Source organism: Anolis carolinensis, chromosome 2 (genome assembly GCF_035594765.1).
Source record: "Anolis carolinensis isolate JA03-04 chromosome 2, rAnoCar3.1.pri, whole genome shotgun sequence".
NCBI classification, from domain to species: Eukaryota; Metazoa; Chordata; class Lepidosauria; order Squamata; family Dactyloidae; genus Anolis; species Anolis carolinensis.
This window is the reverse complement of record NC_085842.1, coordinates 40,649,129-40,676,186: the sequence shown is the minus strand read 5'-3', so window position 1 is coordinate 40,676,186 and position 27,058 is coordinate 40,649,129. Positions and strand designations below refer to the sequence as shown.

General features: G+C 42.5%; 1 protein-coding gene across 1 annotated transcript; it reads left to right on the top strand.

Moving 5' to 3' along the window:
- Positions 1 to 1,229: 1,229 nt before the first annotated feature.
- On the top strand, positions 1,230 to 26,179 carry psmd6 (proteasome 26S subunit, non-ATPase 6). Its single transcript, XM_003223592.4, has 8 exons — positions 1,230 to 1,620; positions 10,654 to 10,859; positions 12,426 to 12,571; positions 13,562 to 13,781; positions 13,879 to 13,987; positions 14,741 to 14,909; positions 25,226 to 25,303; positions 25,868 to 26,179. Exons 1-8 carry the CDS (start codon positions 1,476 to 1,478, stop codon positions 25,962 to 25,964), a joined length of 1,170 nt encoding a protein of 389 aa, XP_003223640.1. The 5' UTR covers positions 1,230 to 1,475; the 3' UTR covers positions 25,965 to 26,179.
- Positions 26,180 to 27,058: the final 879 nt, after the last annotated feature.

The following is a 27,058-nucleotide window of genomic DNA, read 5'->3' as shown; positions in this document are numbered from 1 at the left end:
AAAATATCACAATGTATTGAAAACATTGACTACAGAAATGGCTTGGATAATCCAGAAGCTTGGATAAGTGAGACTCTACTGTACTTATTTCACAAACCTGAGTGGCACGTTACTATACTGCAGGGTAAACTTGGGTTCAGAAGCTGTGGTTAAGCTTCTATTTATTTACATCTACAACTTCCAACATATATAGGGAGACGTGATTAGACAAATAACCTGGATCTGAGCTGGTAGACTCCAGCAGAGGTGAGAGGATCCTCCTTGTCCTTTGTTGAACGTAGCATTTGCTGCATTTTCTTAGTCGGTCTGTAAACTGCATTGAATTTGCAATGTAGACGCAGCCCAAGGAAGTTCCACATTCCCCACATCAAATGAAATGAGCTCGTCCACCCACCAGAGGCCGCTGTGAGACCAGTACTTGTCATTCATTCCTGTTTTGTCCAAGGAAGGAAAAACCCGGACAGTTTGAAATAAACTGTCTTCTCTTAAGCCAGTGGTACTCAACCTGGGGTTCCCAACCTGGTAAACTGGCTGGGATTTTTGGGAGTTGTAGGCCCAAAACATCTGGGGATCCCTGGTTGAGAACTACTGTCTTAAGGGAATATATTATCATGCGAATCACAAGTGGAATCAGGCGAGGGCGCTTGAGGACCGGAAGTATAGGGACATCTCCATGAAGATTGTAGCCCTTGAGTCTTCCAAGGCAGGAAGAAAGAAGAGAGAGGGGGGAATCCTTTTGACAGAGGCGGTGGTGTGGGCGGGGCCTATTGGACGTAAACCGGGGTATGGGCGGGGACTATATGACTTATGTCGTGGTATGGGCGGAGCCTATAAGCCGTACGCAAGCTGTGGGCGGGGCCTATTGGATGCAAGAAGCGTTTTGTGGAGGGGGTTATTGGATTTACGCCGCAGTATAGGCCGGGCCTGTTGACGTAAGCCGCAATGTGGGCGGGGCTTATTGGACGTACGCCGCTATATGGGCGGAGCCTATTGGACGTAAGCCGCTTAGCGGGCGGGGCCTATTGGTTGCACGCTGCGTTGTGGGTGGCTCTTATTGGACGTATGTAGCAGTGTGGGCGGAACCTATTGAACTTACGCTATGGTGTGCAAAAGGCCTATTATACATACGCGGCGGTGTGGGCGGGGTCTGTTTGACGTAACCAGCGCGGCAGGCGGGTCCTATCATACGTAAGCAGCGATTTGAGCGGGGCCTAACGGACGTAAGGGGTGATGTGTTGTGGGGCCTACTGGGCGTATTCAACAACATGGGCGGAGCATATGCAACAGTGTGGGCGGGGTTTATTGGACGTAAGCGGCGGCGCATGCTATTGGACATAAGCGGCGGAATGGGCGTGGCCTGTTGCCGGAGGCTTCTTTCCGCTTCCGGGTGAGGGCCTGAGTCACTCCCTGACCGGTGCAGCGCCTTTTTCTTCTCGTTCTCAGCCTAACTCCTTCCTCCGTCCCTCGCCGCCGCGATGCCGCTGGAGAACCTGGAGGAGGAGGGCCTGCCCAAGAACCCGGACCTCCGTATCGCGCAGCTCCGCTTCCTGCTCAGCCTCCAGCCCCAGCGCCCGGACCCGGCCGCCCGGCAGGAGCTCATGGCCGCCATCAAAGAACACGGTGAGGCGTGGGCCCGCACTACGGAATTGAGGCAGTTGCACATCACTTGTACTTGCCATGGCTCAGTGGAATCCTGGGAGCTGTAGTTTGGTGAGGAGTCAGTGCTCTGTGGCAGAGAAGGCCCAAGGCCTTGTCAAACTACAGCTCCCAGGATTAACTTGGTCTAAACAGGTTTCCAAATAACATGGCCTCCCTGACATAGAAAAATAAAAGGGCAAAAGGACAGTTGAAGTACGGATTCGGGGTAACCTTATTGCGAAGTGTGTTTGGCGGCTGATAATCTTATTTTTGTGTTGCCGAAGGCTTTCATGGGCGGAATCACTGAGTTGCTGTGAATTTTCCGGGCTGTATGGCCATGTTCCAGAAGCATTCTCTCCTGACGTTTCGCTCACATTTATGGCAGGCATCCTAAGGGTTGTGAGGTTTATTGGAAACTCGGCAAGTGGGGTTTTTATATATCTGGAATGTCCAGGATGGGAGAAAGATTTCTTGTCTCTTTGAGGCAGGTGTGAATGTTGCACCACCAAGGCCTGGCTGCTTCCTGTCTGGGGAAATCTTTTGTTGGGAGGTGTCAGATTACCCAGAGAAGCCATTGAAATCCACAAGCATTTGGACAATGTCAACAGAGAGGAGGAAACCATGAAAATGAACAAAATCTGGCTACCAGTATTTAAAAAACCTCTACAATCAGGACTATAAATAAAGAACAACACTCAGAAAACAGAGGAATTCAGACATGAATCAATCAGGGCTAGCCAACACCTCCCAACAAAGGATTCCCCCAGGCAGTAAACAGCCAGACCTTGAAACTGAAAGGCTAATCAAGGTGGCCAATTGCGACATTCTCACCTGTCTCAAACAGTCAAGAGTTCTTTCTCCCACACTGAACATTCCACTGATATATAAATCCACTTGCATATTTTCCAGCATACCTCACAACCTTACGATGCCTGCCATAGATGCAGGTGAAACATCAGGAAAAGATGCTTATGGCCACACAACCCAGAAAACTCACAGCAACCCAATCTTATTTTTTTCTTAGAAATATATTAACTGACCTATGAAAGTCATGATTTGTGCTTTGAATTTTTTCCCACAGCTTTCTCACTACACTCATATGCAGAACAAAAAGACATCTTTGTATATTTTGTGTCTTGTCATGTTGTATATACTATTATATGATACAACGTAATATATAATACTAATAGTAAAATGTACTGGTAGTGTATTATATATAAAATGTGGTATAATAATATAATACAATATAAAATATGATAATTGTATATTATATTACATGTAATATACTTGTAATATTACAATACAATTTGTTATTATTTTTGATATAGATGTGGATTTGTTTTTGGGATTTGGCGGATTAGTTATTTCTGTCTCTGTTCAGCTTCTCATGGCATTGATTGTTTGCCGATATCTGTTGTAAACCACCCTGAGTGGTTTCTCCCTATCTCCCCAGGGGGATTCAGGGCGGATTCCAACATACAGTGGGAAACATTTAATGTTGCTATAGAACAGACAAATACCGACATAAAATACCAGGAAAAAACCCCATAATATGAAAATAACGTTAAAACCTAACATCAATAAATTAAACAAAGCATAATCAAAAAATTACATAATGACATAAAATCTAAACATAAAACAGCCACATTAATTTACAGAAGCCAAATAGAGTTCACAAAGTTTGTGGGCTGATTGTGTGGCAATGATAGTAACTGGACTGACATGGACTAGCCGAACCCAGATACAAAATAGTTGTCAACCAGGGGTCCGGTAGTTCTCATTATCTAATCCTCCTATTATTATTATTATTATTTTAAAAGAATAATGAGGGCCCTTCCAGACAGGCTCTATATCCCAGGATCTGATCCCCGGTTTTATACATTAAACTAGATTATATGAGTTCCCACTGCTAGATAATCTGAGATAAACATCAAACCTGGGATCAGATCCTGGGATATAGGGCCTGTCTGGAAGGGCCCTGAGAAAAGTGGGGTGTTTGGCATGAGAATTCTCTCCCTTTTCTGTGAAAATGCACTCTGCTTAATTCTATGATTTCACCACTATTAGTGGGCTGTCACCAGCTAACCACCCTATACATTCTGATTTTTATTTTTAAAATGTCTGCAGCAATATATATTTATACACGCCATATGAGGTTTCTCAAACCTTACAAAATGCAAAAAACTCAGTTATTTTCGAATGCCCCCCTCTTAAAAATCAAATTGCCCACCTATGTAGAGTCTGCCGCACTTTGAGAAGGCTAAAGACCCTAACCCTAACCCTGTCAAACTACAGCTCCCAAGATTCCTTAGCATTGAGCCATAGCAGTTACAAGTGGTGTCAAACTACATTCTTGCTGTAGCATAGATGTGCTGTCCTACTTGGCTTTCCCTCCCTTGCTTATTTCCTGGTTGCTGTTCTTGGGAGGAATGTTCCATTGGCTCTCATTTTGGGGGTGGAGCTTGGGACTCCCCTTTAGGTTTGGATGAGATGGTTCAGCCTGGAAGCTAATCTCTAGAGCAGGAGTCCCCAAACTAAGGCCCAGGGGCCGGATGTGGCCCTCCAAGGTCATTGGCCTGGCCCCCGCCTTCAGTTTTAGACTTAGGCTCGCCCAAAGTCCGAAATGACTTGAAGACACAACAACAACAATCCTACTTAGCTTGACTATCTCATTGGTCAGAAGCAGGCCCACACTTCCCATTGAAATCCTGATTTTACACAGTATGTTGGTTAAAATTGTTTTTATTTTTAAATATTGTATTGTTCTTTAATTTACTAATACTGTGCAATCCGAATAATATAATATATTGTGTATACGTATAATGTTGATAATAATCTTATAATATAATATAATATTTATTTATTTATTTATTACAGTATTTCTACCCCTCCCTTCTCACCCAATAGGGGACTCAGGGTGGCTAATAATAATAATACAATATAATAATATTGTGTAATATAATAATATTAATTGTATATTATATATTAAATGTAATATTACTAATAATATTACAGTACAGTGGTATAGTACAATATAGTAATATATAATGCTAATATTGTGCTATGCTAATAATATAATATATTGTATGTACATACAACTTGTAAGCCGCTCTTAGTCCCCTTCGGGGTGAGAGAGGGTGGGGTATCAATGTAGTAAATAAATAAATGAATAAATAAATAATTGTTGTTGGGGTTTTTTTTGCACTACAAATAAGACACGTGCAGTGTGCATAGGAATTTGTTTGTATTTTTTTTCAAATGATAATTCGGCCCCTCAACAGTCTGAGGAGCCATGAACTGGCCCTCCACTTAAAAAGTTTGGGGACCCCTGCTCTAGAGGCTTTTTTCCCTCCAATTGCCATTCCAGAGAAAAAACCTTAGAGTCTGGATTCTATGACCTGGCAAATTCAAACGGGCAACATAAATCACGTACTTACCTTACAGTTTACCTCATAGCCTTGTACATACCCTATAGTCCTTACCTTATAGTTTCCTCATAGCTTGTGTGTTTATCCTTTATAGTCTCTATAGCTTTCATTCTCAATCAATATAGTTTTATTTCTGTATAATTTCAGTGATTTTACCTCATATTATTTCTAATACATTAAAAGGACTGTTTCCTGTTTTCAATAAACATATTTTTGGTTATCTTTAATCAGCTTCTAGAGTATTTACTTTGGGGTTTGAGGTATAATTATAAGGTAAACCGAAGCCGCTTGGGTAGCCAGACCAGATAGCCATTTTCCCCCAGCGTGCCTTCACAATAGATGTATCCTTTAATGGGGTGGGGGGCAACCTTGCTTCCCGTTTTGTCCTTTACGTTAAAATCCTCACATTTTTTTGCTCAAATGATGGTTCTCCCTATGGATAAAAGAAGGCACTCTGTATGTGCTCGGAGGGCCAGGGTGAAGGAACTAAGGTACTAAGGATATAATGACTCTTAGCCAGGCATGGGCAAGCTTCGGCCCTCCAGGTGTTTTGGACTTCAACGTCCTTAGGAATTATAGGAGTTGACGTACAAAACACCTGGAAGGCCGAAGTTTGGCCATGCCTGCTCTTAGCAGTGGCTGAACATGCAGTTGGTTAAGCCCAACTAGAGGAGGCCTATTCAGTTTGTCAAATGCTGAGACAACTACTACGACTACTTCTGTTTATTTTTATATTTATATTATCATTTCTTCTTAATCGCCTCTCCCTTTGAATTTACATAGGTAAAGCCAATTGATTCATTCAGCCTACTTGGATTGAGAAAACCAATTCATCCTGATTGATTTTATAGTACTTGAAGCTCTGTGGAATGAATGCAGTTTGACATTACTTCAACTGCTCATGATTCAGTGCTGTGGGAACATGAGAGTTGTGGTTTGGTGAGGCACCAGCACATTTTGGCAAAGAAGACTAAAGCCCTTGTAAAAAAATGCAAATATAGACATTCCAAAATCCAAAAAAAAATATAATAAAAATCTGCAACCCAAAACTTTTCTGGTCCCAAGTATTTTAGATAAGGGATAATGTACTCAACATGTAGTTAGTTACTCTTAATCATATTATGGACATAATTTTTCCATAACCAAATTATTGGTTTGTGTAATGAATGGTAGTAACACGACCAGGTTGTACCAGTTTTTTTTTTTGGTAAGTCATCTTGAATTTCATTGCGAGAAAAATGGGATAATACTGTTGTTGTTCTATTGATTTATGTTCACTTTCCCCCAGTAATAAAAAACAAGGAACCTTACAATATGTTAAAACAATATAGATTTAAATTCTACAAAAACATAATAAAAAGGATAAATATAAAAATCACTATAAAATTAGAATAGGCAGAAGTTATTCCCAGTCCTACCTGCAGATACAAGAGATTGAAGCTGGGATCATCTGTGAGTAAAGGTCTGTTACTTAACTACGACTGCTTCTCTTGAATATTGATGTATTTTAATGAACTTTTCATTAAGCTAGAATCTTGACTTAATTTGGATAATGTAAATTTTAAATGGCTTTAAAGTTTTACCTTTCTTTTTCATGACTGCTGAGTTTGTTGTATGTTGCCCTCGTCCCTGAAAACTGATGCGATGAAGGTGGAAGGGGGGAGAGATAAACCTTTAAAGAATTCTTATTAAAATCTTATCAATTATATTAGTGATACTTCCATGTTTCAGATAGGTGGCCTGGGGCTGCCTGGTATGTTCATTGTACAGGTAATTATTTTAGCTTGTAGTGATTGTATATTTTGTTTCTAAAATCAATTTTGCATTCATGTATTTGTAGAACCTATTTTTAGAAGTAGGATTGTTCCGTTTCTGTCCCTTTTGCTCTGTATCTCTTTTCTCAGTATGAAATGATGTGCTTGTCCCTCTTCTAAGATTACTGTTTATTGAATTTAGGAATATAGATTTCCGCTTGTTGCTGCTGTGTCACCTGCAACACTTTGCAATATTAGACTTAGTGGCAATTAGACATTTGGGACTTTGTAGGAAAAAGGAAAAGTTTATTCACAATGAAGGGCTTTTGCTAGGTCAGGAGTGTTTTCTTTTTTAATTAAAGCTCTGGGAGCTCCTAGTCAGTGCCTAGTATAAAATACATCACTTTGAATTAAAAATACTGAGCTACTAGCAGTTTATTTATGGTTCCAAATATGATCAGTGTTCATAGCTCTTCCACATAAATAAATGATGTTTAGTTTTTTTAAAGGTTTTTCAATTTAGCAACATAGCTGGGGAGTAGAGTGATCTTGTTTTGCTCAACCAGGAAGATGAGATCCTTGAATTCCAGCATAGTGTAGTGTTTTGAGCATTGGATTATGACTCTGGAAGCCAGGATTTGAATTCATGTTCAGCCATGAAACACATTGGGTGACCTTGAGCCAGTTGCATACTCTCAACATTAGAGGAAGGCAAACCGTCTCTGAAGAAATGTTTCCAAGAAAACACTATAGATCTGTCTTAGAGTCTCCATAGATCAAAAATGACTTGAAGGCCCCCAACAGCAAGAAATCCTTGCTAGGGTATTAGAGAGTACTTATTTCTAATAGATTAGTAGATTTGCCCTTTGCCAACCTTTATAGTAGGGTGAAAAGAAAAAGTCAGCTGAAGAGATGAGTATGTTGCGAAAAAGTAGTGTAGGAGATGGCCATGGAGATAACTATAGCTGCTCCATCTGAGTAGATGCAAAGAAGATTGCACCATAAGTTGCAAGAGTGATTAGACATTTGGGATTTTGTAGAAAGTTTGGAAAGACTTCTCTACGATCACTGGGCTTGTGGTTTTCATAGAATCATCTAGTTGGAAAAGACCACAGGTCCATTCAGTCCAAGAGTCACTTGTGTCTGTGCTCCAGAGTTTAACAATAAGCCAAAAACATACCTAGTACCCTTCAGGGCTCACAGGAAGGATGGGTGTATAATGGAGGCATGGACCCAAATGGCAATGGATGAACTAATATGATGAGATTAGGACTGCACTTTCTATCTACAGTGCCATCTTAATATCCTTTGTTTTTATGATACCTTTCTAATTTTTCAGCAGTGCTGTACCTGTCATACATCAGGTACACAATTGATTTGTGCAGATCCTTGAATAGTAATATAGGTTATATGTTGTGTTAACTGCCACACTATGTGCAGTGATTGAACCACCATTGTACAAGCATTTGTATATAGTCCCAGCAAGTTTTTACTTACCATTTTCCATTTAGTTTTGGTAACTGTGTATTTGTTATTTCCTCTACTTAATACTTGCCCATACTTTTTTCCTTCTGCCTGTGAACCTTCCTTGTTCTCTTTATTATGCCTTGGTCAGTTCTCCTTCTGGTCATCACAGTCCCTTTATGCCTGTGGCCTCATGGTAGTGATAAGATAGATGGGAGAGCAGTGGCACTGTCATTATGTGTGTGTGAGAGAGAATGAGTCATCTAACTCTCAGTACTTACAGTATCATTTCTAGAGAGTCTTTTATAATCTCTCCAGTAATAATAAGACACTAAGGAGATCATTTCAGCAGTATTTACATTCATGTTTATCCTCCCAACAAATCTCTTTGTATGGCTTGCATATTGGGAAGATAAGCTCCTCCATGTGAGGCAAATAGATAAATGTGGCATTAGTGACATAGTGCTAAAATGAAAATAGTCTGAATAATGCTAGAATTAATGCAGTTTTACGCCGTTTTGAGAGCCATGGGTTGGTGCTATGAAATCATGGGAATCGTTGTCTTAGAAAGTCTGTTGACTTCTCTGCCAAAGAGTGCTGGTCCCTCACCAAACTTCAAGTTCCAGGATTCCACAACATTTAGGCATGGCAGACAAAATGATGTCAAACTGCATTTAAAGTTAGATTCTTCTGAACAACACTGAATGATTCGTTAGGGCAGTCTCCCCCCTTTATGTGCCAAGATTGCGTTAAATTGGGTTTTGAATAGAGACTATTGGACATAGAGGTTCTGGGGGTGCTCAGATATCCAGAAATCCCCACAGTCTGTGGGTCAGTTATGGCTTCCTTATGAAGATGAAATACCACATTTAGAGTGGTTAACTATTCTGAAATCTTGAATGACCTTTTCTTTGGCAGAGTTTAATATTCTGAACTCTATAATCTGTTTGATGGCCGATAGAGCAAGCTGAGCAATACATACTGTCCCAATAATAACCTTGAAGTTGACAACGTATTGCATGTTTTCCTTCAATGCCCATTAGTATCAAGAGGTAAAGAAAGCTCTAATGTATCCTATTTTCCGATATGACTGTCTTGAGGCATTTTTGCTCCAAGAATCCAAGTCAGACACTGAGCAAATAGCTATATTTTAAAAAATTGTCACATAGAATCATAAAGTTAGAAGAGACCACAAGGGCCATCCATTCCAACTCCCTGCTATCTAGAAACACATGATCATAGCACTCCTGACATAGCCATTGAGTCTCTGTAGGTCAATTAGGGCCATCACCATGAGGTCATGAGTTTGAGGCCAGCCCGTGGTGGGGTGAGCACCCGTCAATTAAAAAAAAATAAAAAATAGCCCCTGCTTGTTGCTGACCTAGCAACCCGAAAGATAGTTGCATCTATCAAGTAGGAAATAAGTTACCACTTATAAAAGTGGGGAGGCAAGTTTAACTAATTTACGACTTGGAATGAGGAAGTGCCGTCACAGTGGATGATGAAGCAGCTGCTCCACCCTGTGGCCAGAATCAAACATCCCCTCAGAAGAAGGTTAAATTGCCTCTGAGTCTGTCTGTCTCTGATGTGTTTTTGGGCATTGGATGTTTGCCCTATGTGTGTATAATGTGATCCACCCTGAGTCCCCTTCGGGGTGAGAAGGGTGGAATATAAATACTGTAAATAAATAAATCACGTGCATTATTTTTTTTTAAAATAGAATCTTAGTTGTTTTTGTCTTTAATATCAAGTTTTAATGCTCTGTTGGCTGCAAATATAAGTGATGGCAATGATGATGGCAGCTTATAGTGCTGGGTCATCATTCTGTGCGATCTGGCTGTAGTAACTTTCCAGACATATCCTATTCCTCCTTCATTGGAAGGAAATTGTTTTGAAGGTGGCAAGGTATATTTCCTTTGAAAGGTACAGAGTATTGGACTGATGGTTGGTGAGCAATCTGAGATGGAAAACTCTTGAGTATACTAGAGTATACTGCTCTGCTTACAACTGCAGGTCTGTATTTATTACATTTTTAAATGGTCGCTCGGATTAAAACCAAATTTTAGCTAGTCTTCATAAGAACCCCGTCAGATGGATTAGGTTGTGAGAAATTTAGATTGATTCAAGTTCATACAGTTATCTGGAATTCCAATATTTTGAATATGAACAAGGATTTGATTTCGGGGATACTGTAGTCTCCATTGAACAGGTCTAACCACAGCACCACATTTTTTTACACTTCATTTTCCTGAGCAGATGAGCCATTTCCACTGTATTTTCTTCTACAGTTTCTGCTGCTGTTCCTCTTTGAAGTTGCAGTGTTTTGGTGACTCAGTACTTAACCAGTACTGTGACAATTTTCTTCTCAGATATGGCCCCGTACTACGAATCCCTCTGCAAGTCTCTTGACTGGCAGGTAGATTCCGATCTCTTAAACAAGATGAAGAAAGCAAATGAGGATGAGCTTAAGCGGCTTGATGACGAACTGGAAGATGCAGAAAAGAACTTGGGAGAAAGTGAAATTCGTGATGCCATGATGGCCAAAGCAGAGTACCTCTGTCGGATTGGGGACAAGGTAGGTGCCAGGCTCAGATTGCATAAAGCATTGAGTGATTACACTGGATTATGTTCATGTGTTCTTCTAAATCAGTGGTTTTCAACCTGTGGGTCCCCAGGTGTTTTGGCCTACAACTCCCAGAAATCCCAGCCAGTTTACCAGCTGTTAGGATTTCTGCGAGTTGAAGGCCAGAACATATGGGGACCCACAGGTTGGGAACCATTGCTCTAAGTAGCATCTGGAAACATGCTTGACTTGCATGTTGCTTTTTGAAGTTCGTCATGGCTATCAGAGTAACTATCATGTGAATAGAGAAGATAAGATGATAAGAAGCCCTGCTTCTGCACCATTGAGTTGACTGTCCTTCAGATAGAAACTTGTGGCTATTTAGGGCCAATTTTTATTTGGCTTACATTTTCACTGTTCATCAGCTGCTTACAATCAATTGGAATTTCTGGAAATGTATGACAAATAAAACATGTTATACTTATGGAAAAAGCCTCAGTAAATGGAAGGAATGGATAGACACCTTCGCCTCCTTGTTCATCATGTGGAAATGGTGACAAGCAGCATATTAATCCTCATTAATTAGGGAACAACAATGGTAAACTAGCACAGCTATAATGACAAACCTATTGTTGTGGGGTCCCAAATTCTAGTCTAGTTCATTAATTTCATGAGTTCAGTCCTCAACTGTAAGTTTGCCATTACTTTTTTGTTATGGGCTTTTTGATTAACGCTGGGTCTACACTGCCATAAAAACCAGACTATCAAAACGCATAATCCGTATCTGATTTGATCTGGATTATATGAGTCTACACTGCCATATAATCCAATTCAAAGTAGATAATCTGGGTTTTATTGCAGTTGTAGACCCAGCACTAGTCATAGCCTGAGAGCTATTCCTTGCTTGTATGTACCAAGAACCCTTTCATCCATCAAAACCTCTCCATATATTTTCATGTTATATGATGTTGGACATTAGCATTGTTTTTTCTAGTGTGACAGAGACCAGTAGCATATTTGTATCCATTGGTATCATCTGATCCCATCTTTCCTGTATTTTTTTTAAAAAAATAAACTGGCAGTCAGTAGTTCACAATTTGGTGCAGTTCTACAGACCAGCACTTTACATAGTACTGTAGGACTAGAAAGTGTGGAATTGTCTCTTACTGCTCTGGGTTTTGGAAAAAGGTACCTGCTCCAGATATTAGTTTTTTAGAAAAGCAGTCTGCCACCTGCCATGCAGGAAAGTGTCTCTACTCCAAATCTCAGTTTGACACAGAAAATCTCTCCTTCATTCCCTGTATTTTACACTGGTGAGAGGATCTGAGGGAATGCAGCCTTCACTCAGAAAATCAAGGGGATTAAAACTTGATTGGAAAATAGTAACATCTTTTAGACTCCAGAAGATGTTGTCATGACTGATTTACTGAGCAGTGATCTCCTTGTCCATACACGTCCCTTTCTTTGCTCCGTTGTAAAAAGTGGTGCAGGATTGTGGATATTGCATGCATAGGCAAAGTATGTCTGTTACCAAGGCATTTCTGTAGAGTCTAACATTAGCAAATATTACATTGGTAGGAAGCTGCTCTGACAGCCTTTCGGAAGACATATGACAAAACAGTGGCTTTGGGACATCGACTGGATATTGTGTTCTATCTTCTCCGAATTGGCCTGTTTTATATGGACAATGACCTCATCACACGGAACACGGAAAAAGCCAAAAGGTATAATTTCTATTTTCTTTATCATAGAGTGGAAGGATGTTCAATTTTATGGACCTAATCCAGGCTTCAGCGGGTCCAGAAATACTTTTCCCACTCTCCAGACCTGCCAAGCTCCACTTTTCAGAGCTGGGCACATTCCTCTGAATATATTTCATTCCAATTAGAAAACTTTAGCTGGGAGGATCTTCCTCTAATCTTAGGTTGGCAAAAGGATTTCCCTTATTCCCCCTTGGAATCAGTGAGACCAATGGGGTTTCTCTTTGTCCTGCTTTTGTTCCCTGTTGGCTAGACAGTGCTTTTAATAGGTATTGTTACATTCTGTACTACTATTCATTGCATATGAATTTAAACCATTCATTGGTGTGTAAAGAGAAATTTGTAATCCCCCTGTCCTACAATCTGCACAGATTTTAACTATGGGATTGTTGTGGCATAAATTTGGCATAACCCAAATTTTCATTAGTTTAGCTGATCAAAGTAAATATTTTCTAGATGACGTTATCCTCTAGAATGGCATATTTGCAGGTGTGACATCTGTGGGTTTCATTATTCACAGATTTGATTTAAATGCTCTCTAGAAATCTCTAGGTCTTCCAGTTTGACTCTGTGGTCTGGGAACTGACCATGGATTCATGCCAGAGGGCCTACAAATTCCTAGCAAGGACATCTTTCTAGGAAAATCTAGGTTCTTCAGTGCAATTTTGTGGTTTGTTTCAGCAGAAATTGACTGATGGAGGACCTAGAAATTCCTAGAGAGATGTTCTCTCAGGTAAAAACTCCCAACTGTTTTATTTTTCATTTTAATGAGGGTCTGTGTCCCTAACCTCAGCAAATGTGGAGGGCTGACTATATATTATATTTGGATTAGCTGAGTGGCTGTAGGGCATGGCTTTGTCTGCTTAACTAGCTTTCTCATCTCATTTCAAATTTAAGTAGGTGTACACCTTGCTAAGAACTGTGGGATGACAACATACCTTTCTGTTTTAAAAGTTTAATAGAGGAAGGAGGAGACTGGGACCGACGGAATCGCCTCAAGGTCTACCAGGGTCTTTACTGTGTGGCCATTCGAGACTTCAAGCAGGCAGCTGAGCTCTTCCTAGACACAGTTTCTACATTTACATCCTACGAACTGATGGATTACAAAACCTTTGTAACATACACAGTCTATGTCAGTATGATTGCATTAGACAGGCCTGACCTTAGGGAGAAGGTAAGCTAAGCAGCTGCTTTTGCAGAGAACCTTCAGAACCTGTCTTCCCTTATTCCTCTTATGTCTGAGTTTTGGTTTTTTGCCTTACCTTATGTAGGTGATCAAAGGGGCAGAGATCCTCGAAGTGTTGCACAGTTTACCCAAAGTGCGGCAGTATCTATTTTCACTCTATGAATGCCGCTATTCAGTTTTCTTCCAGTCACTGGGTAAGGAATTTTTATTTCTGGTCTGTATGACTTTGTAGATGGAAAGTGGCTGACACAGAGCTCAAGTACAGGTTGAATATCTCTTACCCTAAATGTTTAGGGCCAGAAATACTTTGGCGGATTGGCCGGGGGGGGGGGGGGGGGGGAGGATTGAAATGCCTGTATTTGCATAACGTACATAGCGCAGTATCTTGGAAATGGGATCCAAGTGAAAACATGGCATTCTGTTTCATACACATGCACATAGCCTGGAAGTATTTTTTATTTAATATTTTAAGTAAATTGTGACATTAAACAAAGTTTATGTACATTGCACCATCAGAAAGCAACCATCCACATGGTTAATTTCAGATTTTGGAGTATTTTGGATTTTGAAATTTTGAATAAGGCATATTCAAATTGTGTTAGGATTGTGCTAACTCTCTTAAACTTGGTGAACTATACAGGGGTAGGAGATTTCCCAGAAACAAGCAAAACAAGCAATTTAATCCCCATATACTGGCAGGTTGAACATGTGTGAAGTAAGGCAGAGGGTACTTCATTAGGATACTATATCAATACTATTTATATCTGTTAAAACCAGAACATGCTTTCTACCATTGTTGCATGGTTCTTAGCTATGTGTGCTGAATATTTGAACTTAGCTGGGGGCACTGCAAACAAAGACATTAATGCTGATGCTGGCAAGTATGTAGGACAGAGCAAGATTTCTGTGAGATATTATCTTCTATATGTAATGTTTCTATATTTCAGCCACTGTAGAGCAAGAGATGAAGAAAGACTGGCTGTTTGCCCCTCACTATCGCTATTATGTTCGAGAAATGAGAATCCATGCCTACAGCCAACTCCTAGAATCCTATAGGTCACTTACTCTCGGTTACATGGCAGATGCTTTCGGAGTCTGTGTAGAGTTCATAGATCAGTAAGTATTTTTTAAAAAAAACAAGTTTCTAAGATTTGAAAAGCAATTTCACACCTGCTTAGACAACAAGGTTCATATATTGTTTTCCTCATTAGAAGTAATGTCATATAGAAAAGGGAGAACCATTGGATTATAAAACTTAAAAGATTAGGGCAATAAATATTTAATGCTGCTGGAGTTAGACAAAATGGTGGAAAGGTGGATGCTTCAGATGAAGGTTCTGTACTGGCAAGAAGTTAGATTAGATCAGGGGGTACTGCTACGGAGTGTCTTCCGGGAGATGAAAGGAGCCGCCGCGGAGGAGACCCTGCAAGCCGCACTCTACATGCCCGGAGGAAGAGGAGGAGGAGGAGCGGCCCAGGTCGAGGAGGCTGCGTGCAAGACACTCAGCGCCACCCTCAGGATTCAAGCAGATGGGGTGGAAATCGAGACACAGAAGCTCCCTTTCTTCTTGCAGTGCCTTCCGTGGGGCAGAAGGAGACAGCAGAGAAAAGGCAGTTGGAGACAGGAGCAAACAAGGTTAAGCAAGATGCCTCTCAAGATGCAGAAGAAGTCATGGCTTTGACTAGCATGGCACCTAATGGGAATTGTGAAGATGCCTGTGGAAAGGCAGGCATTTAGGATCCCTTCCTTCTGAAAGAAACGGGATTTGGGGCTGGGAATTCTCTGATGTACCTTTGAGAGATGGAGCAGTGATGCCCTTCTCCCCCTTTGCTTGACCTTGGAAGCCAAAGCAATTCAAGAAGGAGATGGTCAAGCTGGAAGGTGTCTACAGAAGGGCCACCACAATGGCCAAAGGTCTGAAAACTATGAATCCCTTTGAGGAGAAGCTTAGGGAACTGGCGATGTTTAGCTTGGAGAAGAGAAGCCTGAGAGAAGGGGACACGAAAGACTTGTTTAAATATCGGAAAGTACAGCACATTGAGGAGACGTGGACAAGCTTCTTTTCTGCTGCTCCAAAGACTAGCACACAATTGAGCAGGAGCTTCAAATTTCAGGAAAAAACATTGCACCTAAATGTTAGGAAGAATTCCTCCTGGTGCGAACTATTTGATGGGAATAAGTTGGAGAGTCTCCTACAACTCTTAACCTTTTTATAATATGGGTGATTTCTTTGCATCCGTGTCCCCAAAACCTGGAGGACAGCCTTTGAAATGCCATCGCTGAATCATATCTCATTGCTTGGATCAAATCTGACTTTGTCTCTTTTTGACTAGATCAGGGCTTCTTAAACTTTTCCATTTGGGAACCTTGCAGCCCAAGAAATGTTTACATGGCCCCATATATATAGCTGTTTTAAAATAGGTATAAAAATCAAACATCTGTTAAATCAGCATTTGCATGGCTTGCTGAACAAGCTGGCTTTCATTTTTATGAAGTACAGCTGAAGCATCTTCTGCAAAGTCTACTATAAACACTACACAATAGGTTCATGTAAGTGTCTGAAACAGCCACCAAGTGACTTTCAGAAACCCCAACATTGAGCTAAAGAGACCCCATTTGGGGTTGGGACCCAAATTTTAAGAAGCACTGGACTAAATTACTCTCATGCCCTTCCAGTTCTGTGATTCTATTATATTGTGACAGAAGAAGAGTCAACCAACCTCCTGCATTTGATTTCTGGTCTGTTATCTTTGATAATGACAGTTGTCTGGAGACCGGATTCTTGTTGGACAGCTTTTAGGAAAAGGTGGCTGGGTGCCTGTGGGAATTACATTAAATAAGACATGGATCACTTTGTGTCATAGGGGCTGGGTTGGATAAAATGTGGATCCCTTGTACATTGCCTTACTGTCCTCCTGAAACTTATTTTACCATAACTTGCCTTTCCCCTCCTGTACATGTCAGCCTGCAGTATGTTGCTATACTGGTTGCACACTGGTCAGCCACTAGAGTCTAGCTGGTAAATATATTGGATCTTTCAAATTAATGTTCTAGCAGTAGATCCAAAAACTGTAGGTCATCTATGCAAATTGTGGCAATCCATTCTTTCCTTTTCACTGATGTTTGCATTCTGCGGTCCATATCTCAATGCTAAAGCATTTGCAGCAGGAATTTTCTACATAACTTTATTAAAAATCTAAATCTTACTTTGTTTCTGATGAAATGTCTTCATCAGATAATCACTTTCACAGTGTGCATTCATTGTATTTTAGTTGCCAGGACTCCATCTTTTGGAATCCTGGAATTTGTCATTTTGGGAGATATTTAGAATTCTCTGACTGGTAACTCTAGTACTTCATCCAAGTTTAAATTCAAGGTTTTTGTAGGATGTCCTGCCAACAGCTTAAAGTGGCAACTATGTAGAATGAAAAAAATGCCTCTTTCAATATGTTCATGAGATGAACAGTTCTTATGTATATTCCCAAGGCAGTAGGGTTGGAGATAGTTTTAAAGTATGATAAGCATGTTTTTTACAAGACAGAAGTCACTCAGAGGAGATGCTCATTATACTAACTAGTACAGTACAGGCAGACCCCTGGGTTATGAACAAGATTGGTTGTGTAGGTTTGTTGTTACATTGAATTTGTATATAAGTCGGAATGGGTACATTTTTAAGTGTAACTCCAGACAGGTTTTTTTTAGTTTTGGATAGCACAGGGAAAGGATAACTCCCCTGTGACATTTGTTTTGCTATCTGTGGCCCTAGAATCATAGAGTTCGAAGAGGCCTCACGGGCCATCCAGTCCAACCCCCTGCCAAGAAGCAGGAAAATCGCATCCAATGCAACCCCGACAGATGGTGTTTGATCATTTTAGTCTGGAGAACAAGCACTATGAGGAGCTGTGTTATGATTGAGCCTCATGGCTCTGTTACTGACAGACGTGGGCGTAAGACTCCTCGAGAGTCAGATACTCTCGAGGAGCGAGAGAGAAAAAGACTGCGAGACATATTTGCAGCACCATCTGACGAGGAGTCTTTCGAAGGGTTTACGGAGAGAATGGAGGAGGGGCTGGTTAGCTCAGAGGAGGATGAGATGGATTGGACTCGGGTAAGGGAGGAAGTGGGTGCCACTGGACATGATGGGACAGAAGATGAATGGGGACCTTCAGGATTAGACCCATGGTTTAGCTGGAGGGATGGGACGGGATCCACAGCTGGAGATGCTGTTGGGCGTAGTCAGAGGTGTTCCAGCTCTGACGAGGAAAGTGATGAGGAAACGCCCGGGTTAAGGAGGACAGCTGACAGTGATGAAGATTTGTAACTGGCATAAAATGGGGCTTGGGAGCAATTGCAAATTGCGTTGGGCAAGGTAATCTGGGCAAACGCTTGGGATCCGTGTGTGTGTGGGACGCTTCCCTGAAGACTTGTGTGCTTTCCTGTGCTGTGACGTAAGTTGATTGGAATCCAGGGTCAGACGGCGGGAGGGATTGTGTGGGCATTTGTTTGTGCAAACCTGTGCTTACTCTTATTAGCTTGACCCTCCGTCGTCTTCTTGACGGACGCCATCTCCTGCTTTGAGAACTCGGACTGAACTGACCACGGCTTGTCTTCCCCCCTTCTTGGACTTGGAAAAACTACAAACGTCTGCTTCTGGCTTTGATCTACGGAACGGAACTGGTCTACTCAACTGCTACAATCCTTGGCTGTTTTACTCGTGTTGGAGATCCTGTCTGCTGTGTGTGTGTGGGGGAGCGACGCAAGTTACTCTAAGCACAGTGTTGGCAGCAGAGAGGAATCTGCTGCCAATTAGTTGCATTCTTTGTATCTTTTGTTCCTTGGCTTTCGTTTCGTTTATACCCAGGCTGAAGAAAGCAGTTTGTTTTTACCCGGATTAAACTCCGGTTTAATCCGGTTTATCTTTTGAACATTTACTTTTGCCCCTTTTTGCTCCTAAAGGCAAAAACTGCCTGGCCCTTGTGTTTTACGGGCATTTTTGAGTTCTGTAATCTAATAAACTCTGTTACTTTGAATCTTGTGGCGTTCTGTCCTTGACAGATTGCCCAACGCCCATAAAAAGTTTATTGCAGCAATAAACCCGTCAGGAAGACGATGGATGAGTTAAGGGCCAAAGTAGACCAATTGCAAACGGCTTTTACCGTTAGCCAAACAGCTCAGGCTGTGAAAGGACATGTTTTGACTCCTGAACGCTTTGACGGAACCAGGTGCAAGTTGCCAACCTTTTTGGCACAAGTGGAGCTTTATTTTTCTCAGCTCAGTGCTCATGCTTTTCCTACAGACACTAGCAAGGTGGCCTTTATTTTGAGTTTGTTGACCGGTCCCGCAGGACAATGGGCCACTAATTTAATTTTGGGAAATGACCCAGTCAAGGACAATTTGAATAATTTCAAAAAGTTGTTAACTGATACTTTTGGGGATCCTCTCCGCACGGAGAACGCTGGGTGGGCTCTGTATCGGTTGAAACAGGGAAAGGGGACTGTTTTGGATTACTTAAATAAGTTTAACCTGTATCGCCACCAGCTGGATTGGGGGGAAAATGCATTCATGCTTTTATTTACTGCCGGGTTAAGTGATATGCTCCAGGATGAATTAGCACGCTTGGAGCCGGCTGAAAGCTGGGACGCCTTAGTAGCTAAGGTGCTGCGTTTAGACGCAAGGTTCGAGGCTCGTAAACACTCAAAAGCAATGTGTGCGCCACCCATGCATGTAACCAGGGCACCTGTGGTGATGGGGGAAGAGCCCATGGAGCTTGGGGTCTTTAAAAAGCTGCCTACAGAGGAAAAGAGCCGTAGGAGGCAGCTGGGCTTGTGTTTGTACTGTGGGAATGCTGGGCATTTTGCCAAAAATTGTAATGTGAAACCTTCCCAGCTTTCGGGAAAAGGCCAGCCCTAGTGCGACGTGAGTCCAACGCACTAGGGCTCCTCAAGCAGTCAACTGAGGGGAGGAAGCATGTTTTCGTACCCATTACATTATCTGTTGGGGGAAGGGAACTTGTTTCTACTTTGGCACTGCTGGACTCAGGGGCTACGGTCTCCTATGTAGATATTGAGTTTGCTAAGAAGCATGGCATTCCTAGAGTGCGCAAGGCATGCGACGTGTGGGTGGAAGGAGCAGATGGGAGACTGCTGGAGACTGGGGTGGTTAACCATGAAACCTCAGCAGTAACGTGGGAGGTGCAGGGAGTAACGGGAACGTTTGTGTGGGATATTACGAGCTTGCCTAGATATGATGTGATCCTGGGGATGGATTGGCTAGCTGTAGTAAACCCACAAGTAGATTGGGCAACACGTAAAGTGATTTTAAAGAGGCAGGACTGTTGCACTCTAAATGTTACTCATTCTGATATGGAGGGAGTGCCTGCTGAGTATGGGGAGTTCTCTGATGTATTTTGTAAAAGAGAAGCGGACAAATTACCACCGCACAGGCCATATGATTGCGCCATCAAGTTGGCAGAAGGTGCGAAACTGCCAGCAGGGAGGCTGTATGCCTTGACTGTACCGGAAAGGCAAGCTTTGCGGGAGTTTCTAGATGAAAATTTAGCCAAGGGGTTTATTCGCCCATCTAGTTCTCCAACTGCGGCACCAGTATTCTTTGTAGCCAAAAAGACTGGGGAACTTAGGCTGGTCTGTGACTATCGGATCCTAAACAAATACACCATTCGGGATAGGTACCCGCTCCCTTTAATCTCGGAACTGTTATCAAGGGTGCAAGGGGCTAAGGTCTTTACCAAGCTTGACCTGCGGGGGGCCTATAACTTAATCCGTATACGGGAAGGGGATGAATGGAAGACGGCATTTAACACGTGTTTCGGATGCCACGAGTTCCGAGTCATGCCTTTTGGGCTTTGTAATGCTCCTGCGGTATTCCAGAGGTTCATGAACGATGTGTTCAGGGACCTAATTGACCAATTTTTAGTGATTTATTTGGATGATATCTTGATTTTTTCTAAGGACGAGAAAGAACATCGTCAACATGTCAAGCAGGTTCTGCACCGACTGCGGGCTAATGGGCTTTTCGCCAAGGCTTCCAAGTGCGTCTTTCATGTGCCTGAAGTGGAGTTCCTAGGTCATGTAGTGTCAGGTAGGGAACTTAAAATGGACCCACATAAGGTTGACGCCGTCAACTCATGGCAGGAGCTGAAGACTAAGAAGGATGTACAAAGGTTCTTGGGTTTCGCTAATTACTACCGGGAGTTTATTCCGAATTTTGCAAAGCTCACGGTACCTTTGACGCAGCTTCTGCGCAAGAAACAGCCATTTGTGTGGGGGCGGGAAGCTCACGAGGCGTTTCTACAACTAAAGTCTAGTTTTCAATCGGACAACATACTAACCCATCCTGATGTTGACAAACCGTTCGTGGTAGAAGCGGACGCTTCTAGCTACGCGTTGGGGGCTGTATTGTCTCAGAAGGATTCCTCAGGGACCTTGCGTCCCTGTGGATTTTACTCGCGGCAACTAACACCCTTCGAGCAGAACTATACCATATGGGAGAAGGAGTTGTTGGCGATTAAGGTGGCGTTTGAGGTGTGGCGGCACTGGCTTGAAGGGGCACGGCACCAGATCGTGGTCAGATCTGATCACAAGAACTTAGAGCACTTGCAAACAGCAAAGAAGTTAAACCAGCGTCAAATCCGCTGGGCTTTGTTTTTCTCCAGGTTTAACTTCAAGGTGCAGTTCGTGGAGGGGAAGGCAAACTTGCGGGCCGATGCTTTATCCCGCAAGCCGGAATTTAAGACCAATGAGCAGGTAGTATGTCAGACCATCTTGCCTACTGCCTCTCTGTGTGTTGTAGATAATGAGCTTGGGTTACATGACCAGATCCTTGAGGCTCAGAAGGATGATGTGTGGACTCAGGAGCAACTGATGCTGCTCTCTGCAGGTAACCGTACCATACTGCCACATCTCCAGGATCAAGACGGGGTATTGGTGCGTAGGGGGCAGGTTTACGTACCAGTAGGGACCCTCAGGTTGGAGGTGATTAGAGCCCACCATGACGAACCCATGGCTGGGCACTTTGGCAGGTTCAAGACCGTACAGCTTATCACCAGGAGCTACTGGTGGCCAAAGATGCGGCAAGACATTCTGCGCTTTTGTGACAGCTGCGCCATTTGTCAGCAGAGTAAGACGCCTGTTGGGCGCCCTAGAGGGTTGTTATCGTCTTTACCTGTTCCGGAGAGGCCATGGCAAATCATTTCCATGGATTTTATTTCAGATTTGCCTAAGTCTGGGGGTTATACTTGTATTTGGGTGGTGGTGGATTTATTTAGTAAACTGGCTCATTTTATTCCTTGTTCAACCATTCCGGCGGCCCCTACGTTGGCCTTACTATTTACAAAGCACATCTATCGTTTGCACGGAGCACCCGAGGTGATTATTTCAGATAGGGCTCCGCAATTTGTGTCACGCTTTTGGAAACACTTCCATGAGTGTTTGGGGACTAAGTTAAACGTGTCTTCAGCTTTCCATCCGCAAACGGATGGACAGTCGGAACGGGTTAATGGGCTCTTAGAGCAGTATCTGCGTTGTTTTTGTTTAGATCAACCCACGGCTTGGGTAAAGTGGTTACCGGTGGCGGAATTTGCTTACAACAATGCGGTGCACACGTCTAGTCAGCATACGCCATTTGAGCTAACTTATGGTTTTCACCCACGGGGAGGTGTGGCGCCGTCGACCAATGTGGTCTCTTCGGACCCTGTGTACCGCTCTTCGGAAATGGCTGCATTGCATGATGTTGCCCGTCGCTTACTGTTGGAAGCTAAGGCAACGCAGAAGACTCAGGCTGACCGCCACAGGCAGGCAGGGGAGGAGTTGGAAGAAGGGGATTTGGTGTGGTTATCTTCCAAACATATTAAACAGGCTGGGGGAAAGTTTGCGCCTCGGTATTTGGGTCCCTTTCCTATCGTTAAAAAGATTTCTTCTGTTGCGTTTCGTTTGCGTTTACCGTCTAGTTTAAAGGTCCATCCAGTCTTTCATCGTTCGCTGTTGAAACTTGATACCTCTAGTCGTCGTGGTGCTATAGCGGAGGGTATCACTGCCACTTCTCCGCCATCGGGGGAGGAGGCCTTTGTGAGAGGGGATAGTGTTATGATTGAGCCTCATGGCTCTGTTACTGACAGACGTGGGCGTAAGACTCCTCGAGAGTCAGATACTCTCGAGGAGCGAGAGAGAAAAAGACTGCGAGACATATTTGCAGCACCATCTGACGAGGAGTCTTTCGAAGGGTTTACGGAGAGAATGGAGGAGGGGCTGGTTAGCTCAGAGGAGGATGAGATGGATTGGACTCGGGTAAGGGAGGAAGTGGGTGCCACTGGACATGATGGGACAGAAGATGAATGGGGACCTTCAGGATTAGACCCATGGTTTAGCTGGAGGGATGGGACGGGATCCACAGCTGGAGATGCTGTTGGGCGTAGTCAGAGGTGTTCCAGCTCTGACGAGGAAAGTGATGAGGAAACGCCCGGGTTAAGGAGGACAGCTGACAGTGATGAAGATTTGTAACTGGCATAAAATGGGGCTTGGGAGCAATTGCAAATTGCGTTGGGCAAGGTAATCTGGGCAAACGCTTGGGATCCGTGTGTGTGTGGGACGCTTCCCTGAAGACTTGTGTGCTTTCCTGTGCTGTGACGTAAGTTGATTGGAATCCAGGGTCAGACGGCGGGAGGGATTGTGTGGGCATTTGTTTGTGCAAACCTGTGCTTACTCTTATTAGCTTGACCCTCCGTCGTCTTCTTGACGGACGCCATCTCCTGCTTTGAGAACTCGGACTGAACTGACCACGGCTTGTCTTCCCCCCTTCTTGGACTTGGAAAAACTACAAACGTCTGCTTCTGGCTTTGATCTACGGAACGGAACTGGTCTACTCAACTGCTACAATCCTTGGCTGTTTTACTCGTGTTGGAGATCCTGTCTGCTGTGTGTGTGTGGGGGAGCGACGCAAGTTACTCTAAGCACAGTGTTGGCAGCAGAGAGGAATCTGCTGCCAATTAGTTGCATTCTTTGTATCTTTTGTTCCTTGGCTTTCGTTTCGTTTATACCCAGGCTGAAGAAAGCAGTTTGTTTTTACCCGGATTAAACTCCGGTTTAATCCGGTTTATCTTTTGAACATTTACTTTTGCCCCTTTTTGCTCCTAAAGGCAAAAACTGCCTGGCCCTTGTGTTTTACGGGCATTTTTGAGTTCTGTAATCTAATAAACTCTGTTACTTTGAATCTTGTGGCGTTCTGTCCTTGACAAGCTGCTTAAAGAGCTGGGCATGTTTAGCCTGCAGAAGAGAAGGCTGAGAGGAGACATGATGGCCATGTACAAATATGTGAGGGGAAATCATAGGGAGGAGGGAGCAAGCTTGTTTTCTGCTGCCCTGGAGACTAGGACACGAAACAATGGCTTCAAACTACAGGAAAGGAGATTCCACCTGAACATTAGGAAGAACTTCTTAACTGTGAGAGCTGTTTAGCAATGAAACACTCTGCCCCGGAGTGTGGTGGAGGCTCCTTCTTTGGAGGCTTTTAAGCAGAGGCTAGATGGCCATCTCGGGGGTGCTTTTCAGAAGATTTCTCCTCACCTTCTATCCCTGTGACAATTGGATTTTGAACCTATTGGGCTGTCGTGGAAGCAAGGATTGTTGATAACACTTCAATGGAGACACCTTTCTCCCAAGATAACTCCTGCAGGAGTGAATTTACCTTCCTATGGGTAGATTTCCTCTTAATTTCCTGTTGTCTCACCCCCATTTGTAACAAGGAGTCTGTAAGTTGGGGACTGCCTGTAATGGAGACAAATCACACCCAAAACAATATGAGAAAAGTACCAGAGTTGCATAGTCCACAAATGCTGACCTTTGGGGGGTTGGCCTTTAGTTAAGCCAAAAGAAATGAACTCTGGAGGATCTTGGTGCGGTTGGGGGATGCTTCCTTTGGCTGCTGGGGAGCAGACACAAACCTGCCCAGTCTTTTTTGATAGTTCTTTAACAAATTTATGGACTTTCATGTCCTTAACGAACAATCTGCTTTTGGAAATCAGCAGGAGGAACATGTCTTGATTTAAGGATGTGGAACCCTTTTTTGACCAGTGGACAGATTATACTTGGTTCAGAATTGTTTGGTGTGCCTTCTGATATATGGAGATGTGACAAAATATATGGACCATACTGCACCAGTTGTACAGGCTGACTCTGATCTTCTGGACCTCATTACAAGTGCTAGTGTTCTATTCTTAAGGTTCTTCATCATGGCCTCTGCACTCCATGATGATGGCACGTGCAGCTGGGAACCCATTGCCAGATATTGAAGCACTATTTCAGTATTCTGCAGTATATGCCATTCTTCCTATAGTACTTGGAACAGAATGGCAAGTAAAACCACTAGTCTACGTGTAAAAAAAAGGGTCTAACAATTTTTGCATTGTTTTTAAAAAACAGGGAACTTTCAAGATTTATTGCTGCTGGGAGATTACACTGCAAAATAGACAAAGTCAATGAAATAGTAGAAACCAACAGGTACTAGTCATTTTTCTTACTATATTTGGGGCAATATGTGGTCAAATGATAATTACTAGATAATAATTAGTATATATAGTTGAATGTTAAATGATTGCCAAACCCATTGTAGCTGTTGTGAAAGGCACTAATACAGGTATTGGGCTGAAGACATAAAGTTAATTAAGAGCAGCTGGTGATCTAAGTTCTGGTCCCCAAATGCTAGCTTTTAATACTCTTTAGTTGTCATTATGACAGGGAACTTTTTGCATATAATTTTTCAGCTTCATGTAATCACATTATTTACCCTTCCCAAGACTCTGGCATTTTCTGAGGTCCAACTAGTAACTAGCCAAAACTTTGGCCTCACCCACACGTGTGTATGTGTATGATCTAAAACATAGGGATGCTATGTGCTAATTGCATGTTAAAGGAGGGATTCGTGAACCAACTATCTTTGACATAATCCTGGCTGCCATTCCTCCTTGCTTACTATGGAGTACCTGATAACTTTCCAAGGAACACAGTTTGAAAGCCTGATGTAGAACAATTTCCAACTAATTCTCTTTTCCCTCCCATCTGTAGGCCTGACAGCAAGAACTGGCAGTACCAAGAAACAATAAAAAAAGGAGACTTGCTGCTAAACAGAGTGCAGAAGCTTTCTAGAGTAATTAATATGTAACTTTTTTTATAAAAAAGAAGAAGAAAGAGGAATGCATACAAGAACCACTTTGGAAATAATTATTGTTATATAACCTGTTATGCTGTAGTTAAGGAAATGGCAGCCATGGTGTAGGTAGGAATTTTACAGGCTATTTCACTGTGTAAACAACAGAACTGTATAAATGTTCCGTTCGTGTTTTCAGATCAATTTCATTTATTAAATGTATAATACAACTGACTGTTCTTCTCTTTGGGGGGAGAAGGTTGCATTTGTTTAATGAGCTATTTAAAGCTTAGGGGTTTCAGTTTTTTAAAAATGTAAAAGTGTCAGTATTTCTGTAAAGAGGATTTGCAAGCTTAATTTGAGGGCCTGATCTTGTGAAGTTTACTGGGGATAAATCATATTCAAGTGTGAGTAAGCATACTTAAGACTACCGAACGAGCCCGCCGCCGCCGCTAGGTCTTACTTTCGGGGGATGTCTTATATTAGACAATCCCCCAAAATCTCTACCAGGTCTTATTTTATGGGGATGTCTTATTTTCGGGGAAACACGGTAACTAACGTGTATTGAACCGCTTTTTCTGTCAACTTGTAAAACCTGATGTTTTGGTGCTTAATTTGTAAAATCAGAACATAATTTGATGTGTAATAGGCTTTTCCTTAATCCCTCCTTATTATCCAACATTTTTGCTTATCCAACTTTCTGCCAGCCCGTTTATGTTGGATAAGTGAGACTCTAGTGTAGTAACGTAAAGAAGGCCAAATGCTGGAAGTGTGACAACACTGGGAGTTAAGATTAGATGGCACAGAGCAGTTAAAGAAATGTGTGTAAGATAAATGCAAAAGCAGAACTGCTATGCGATGTGGAAACCGGAGTTCCAGAAGGCATGCTTTTAGCGGGTAACCAACAGATGGCAGATGAGATGCAAAAAGGTCAAACAGTGCATCAATGAGATTAGTAGAGTTGTGTACAGACACTGGCTTTCTGGTTCAGAGCTGCTGCCATTGGCCGTAACTACTCATGTCTGCATGAAAAGTAAGAGGCATGTTGATTTCTCAAGTTTTCTAATGTAAGTTAAGAAGGTTATCTTGATTTGGAATGCATTGTGTAT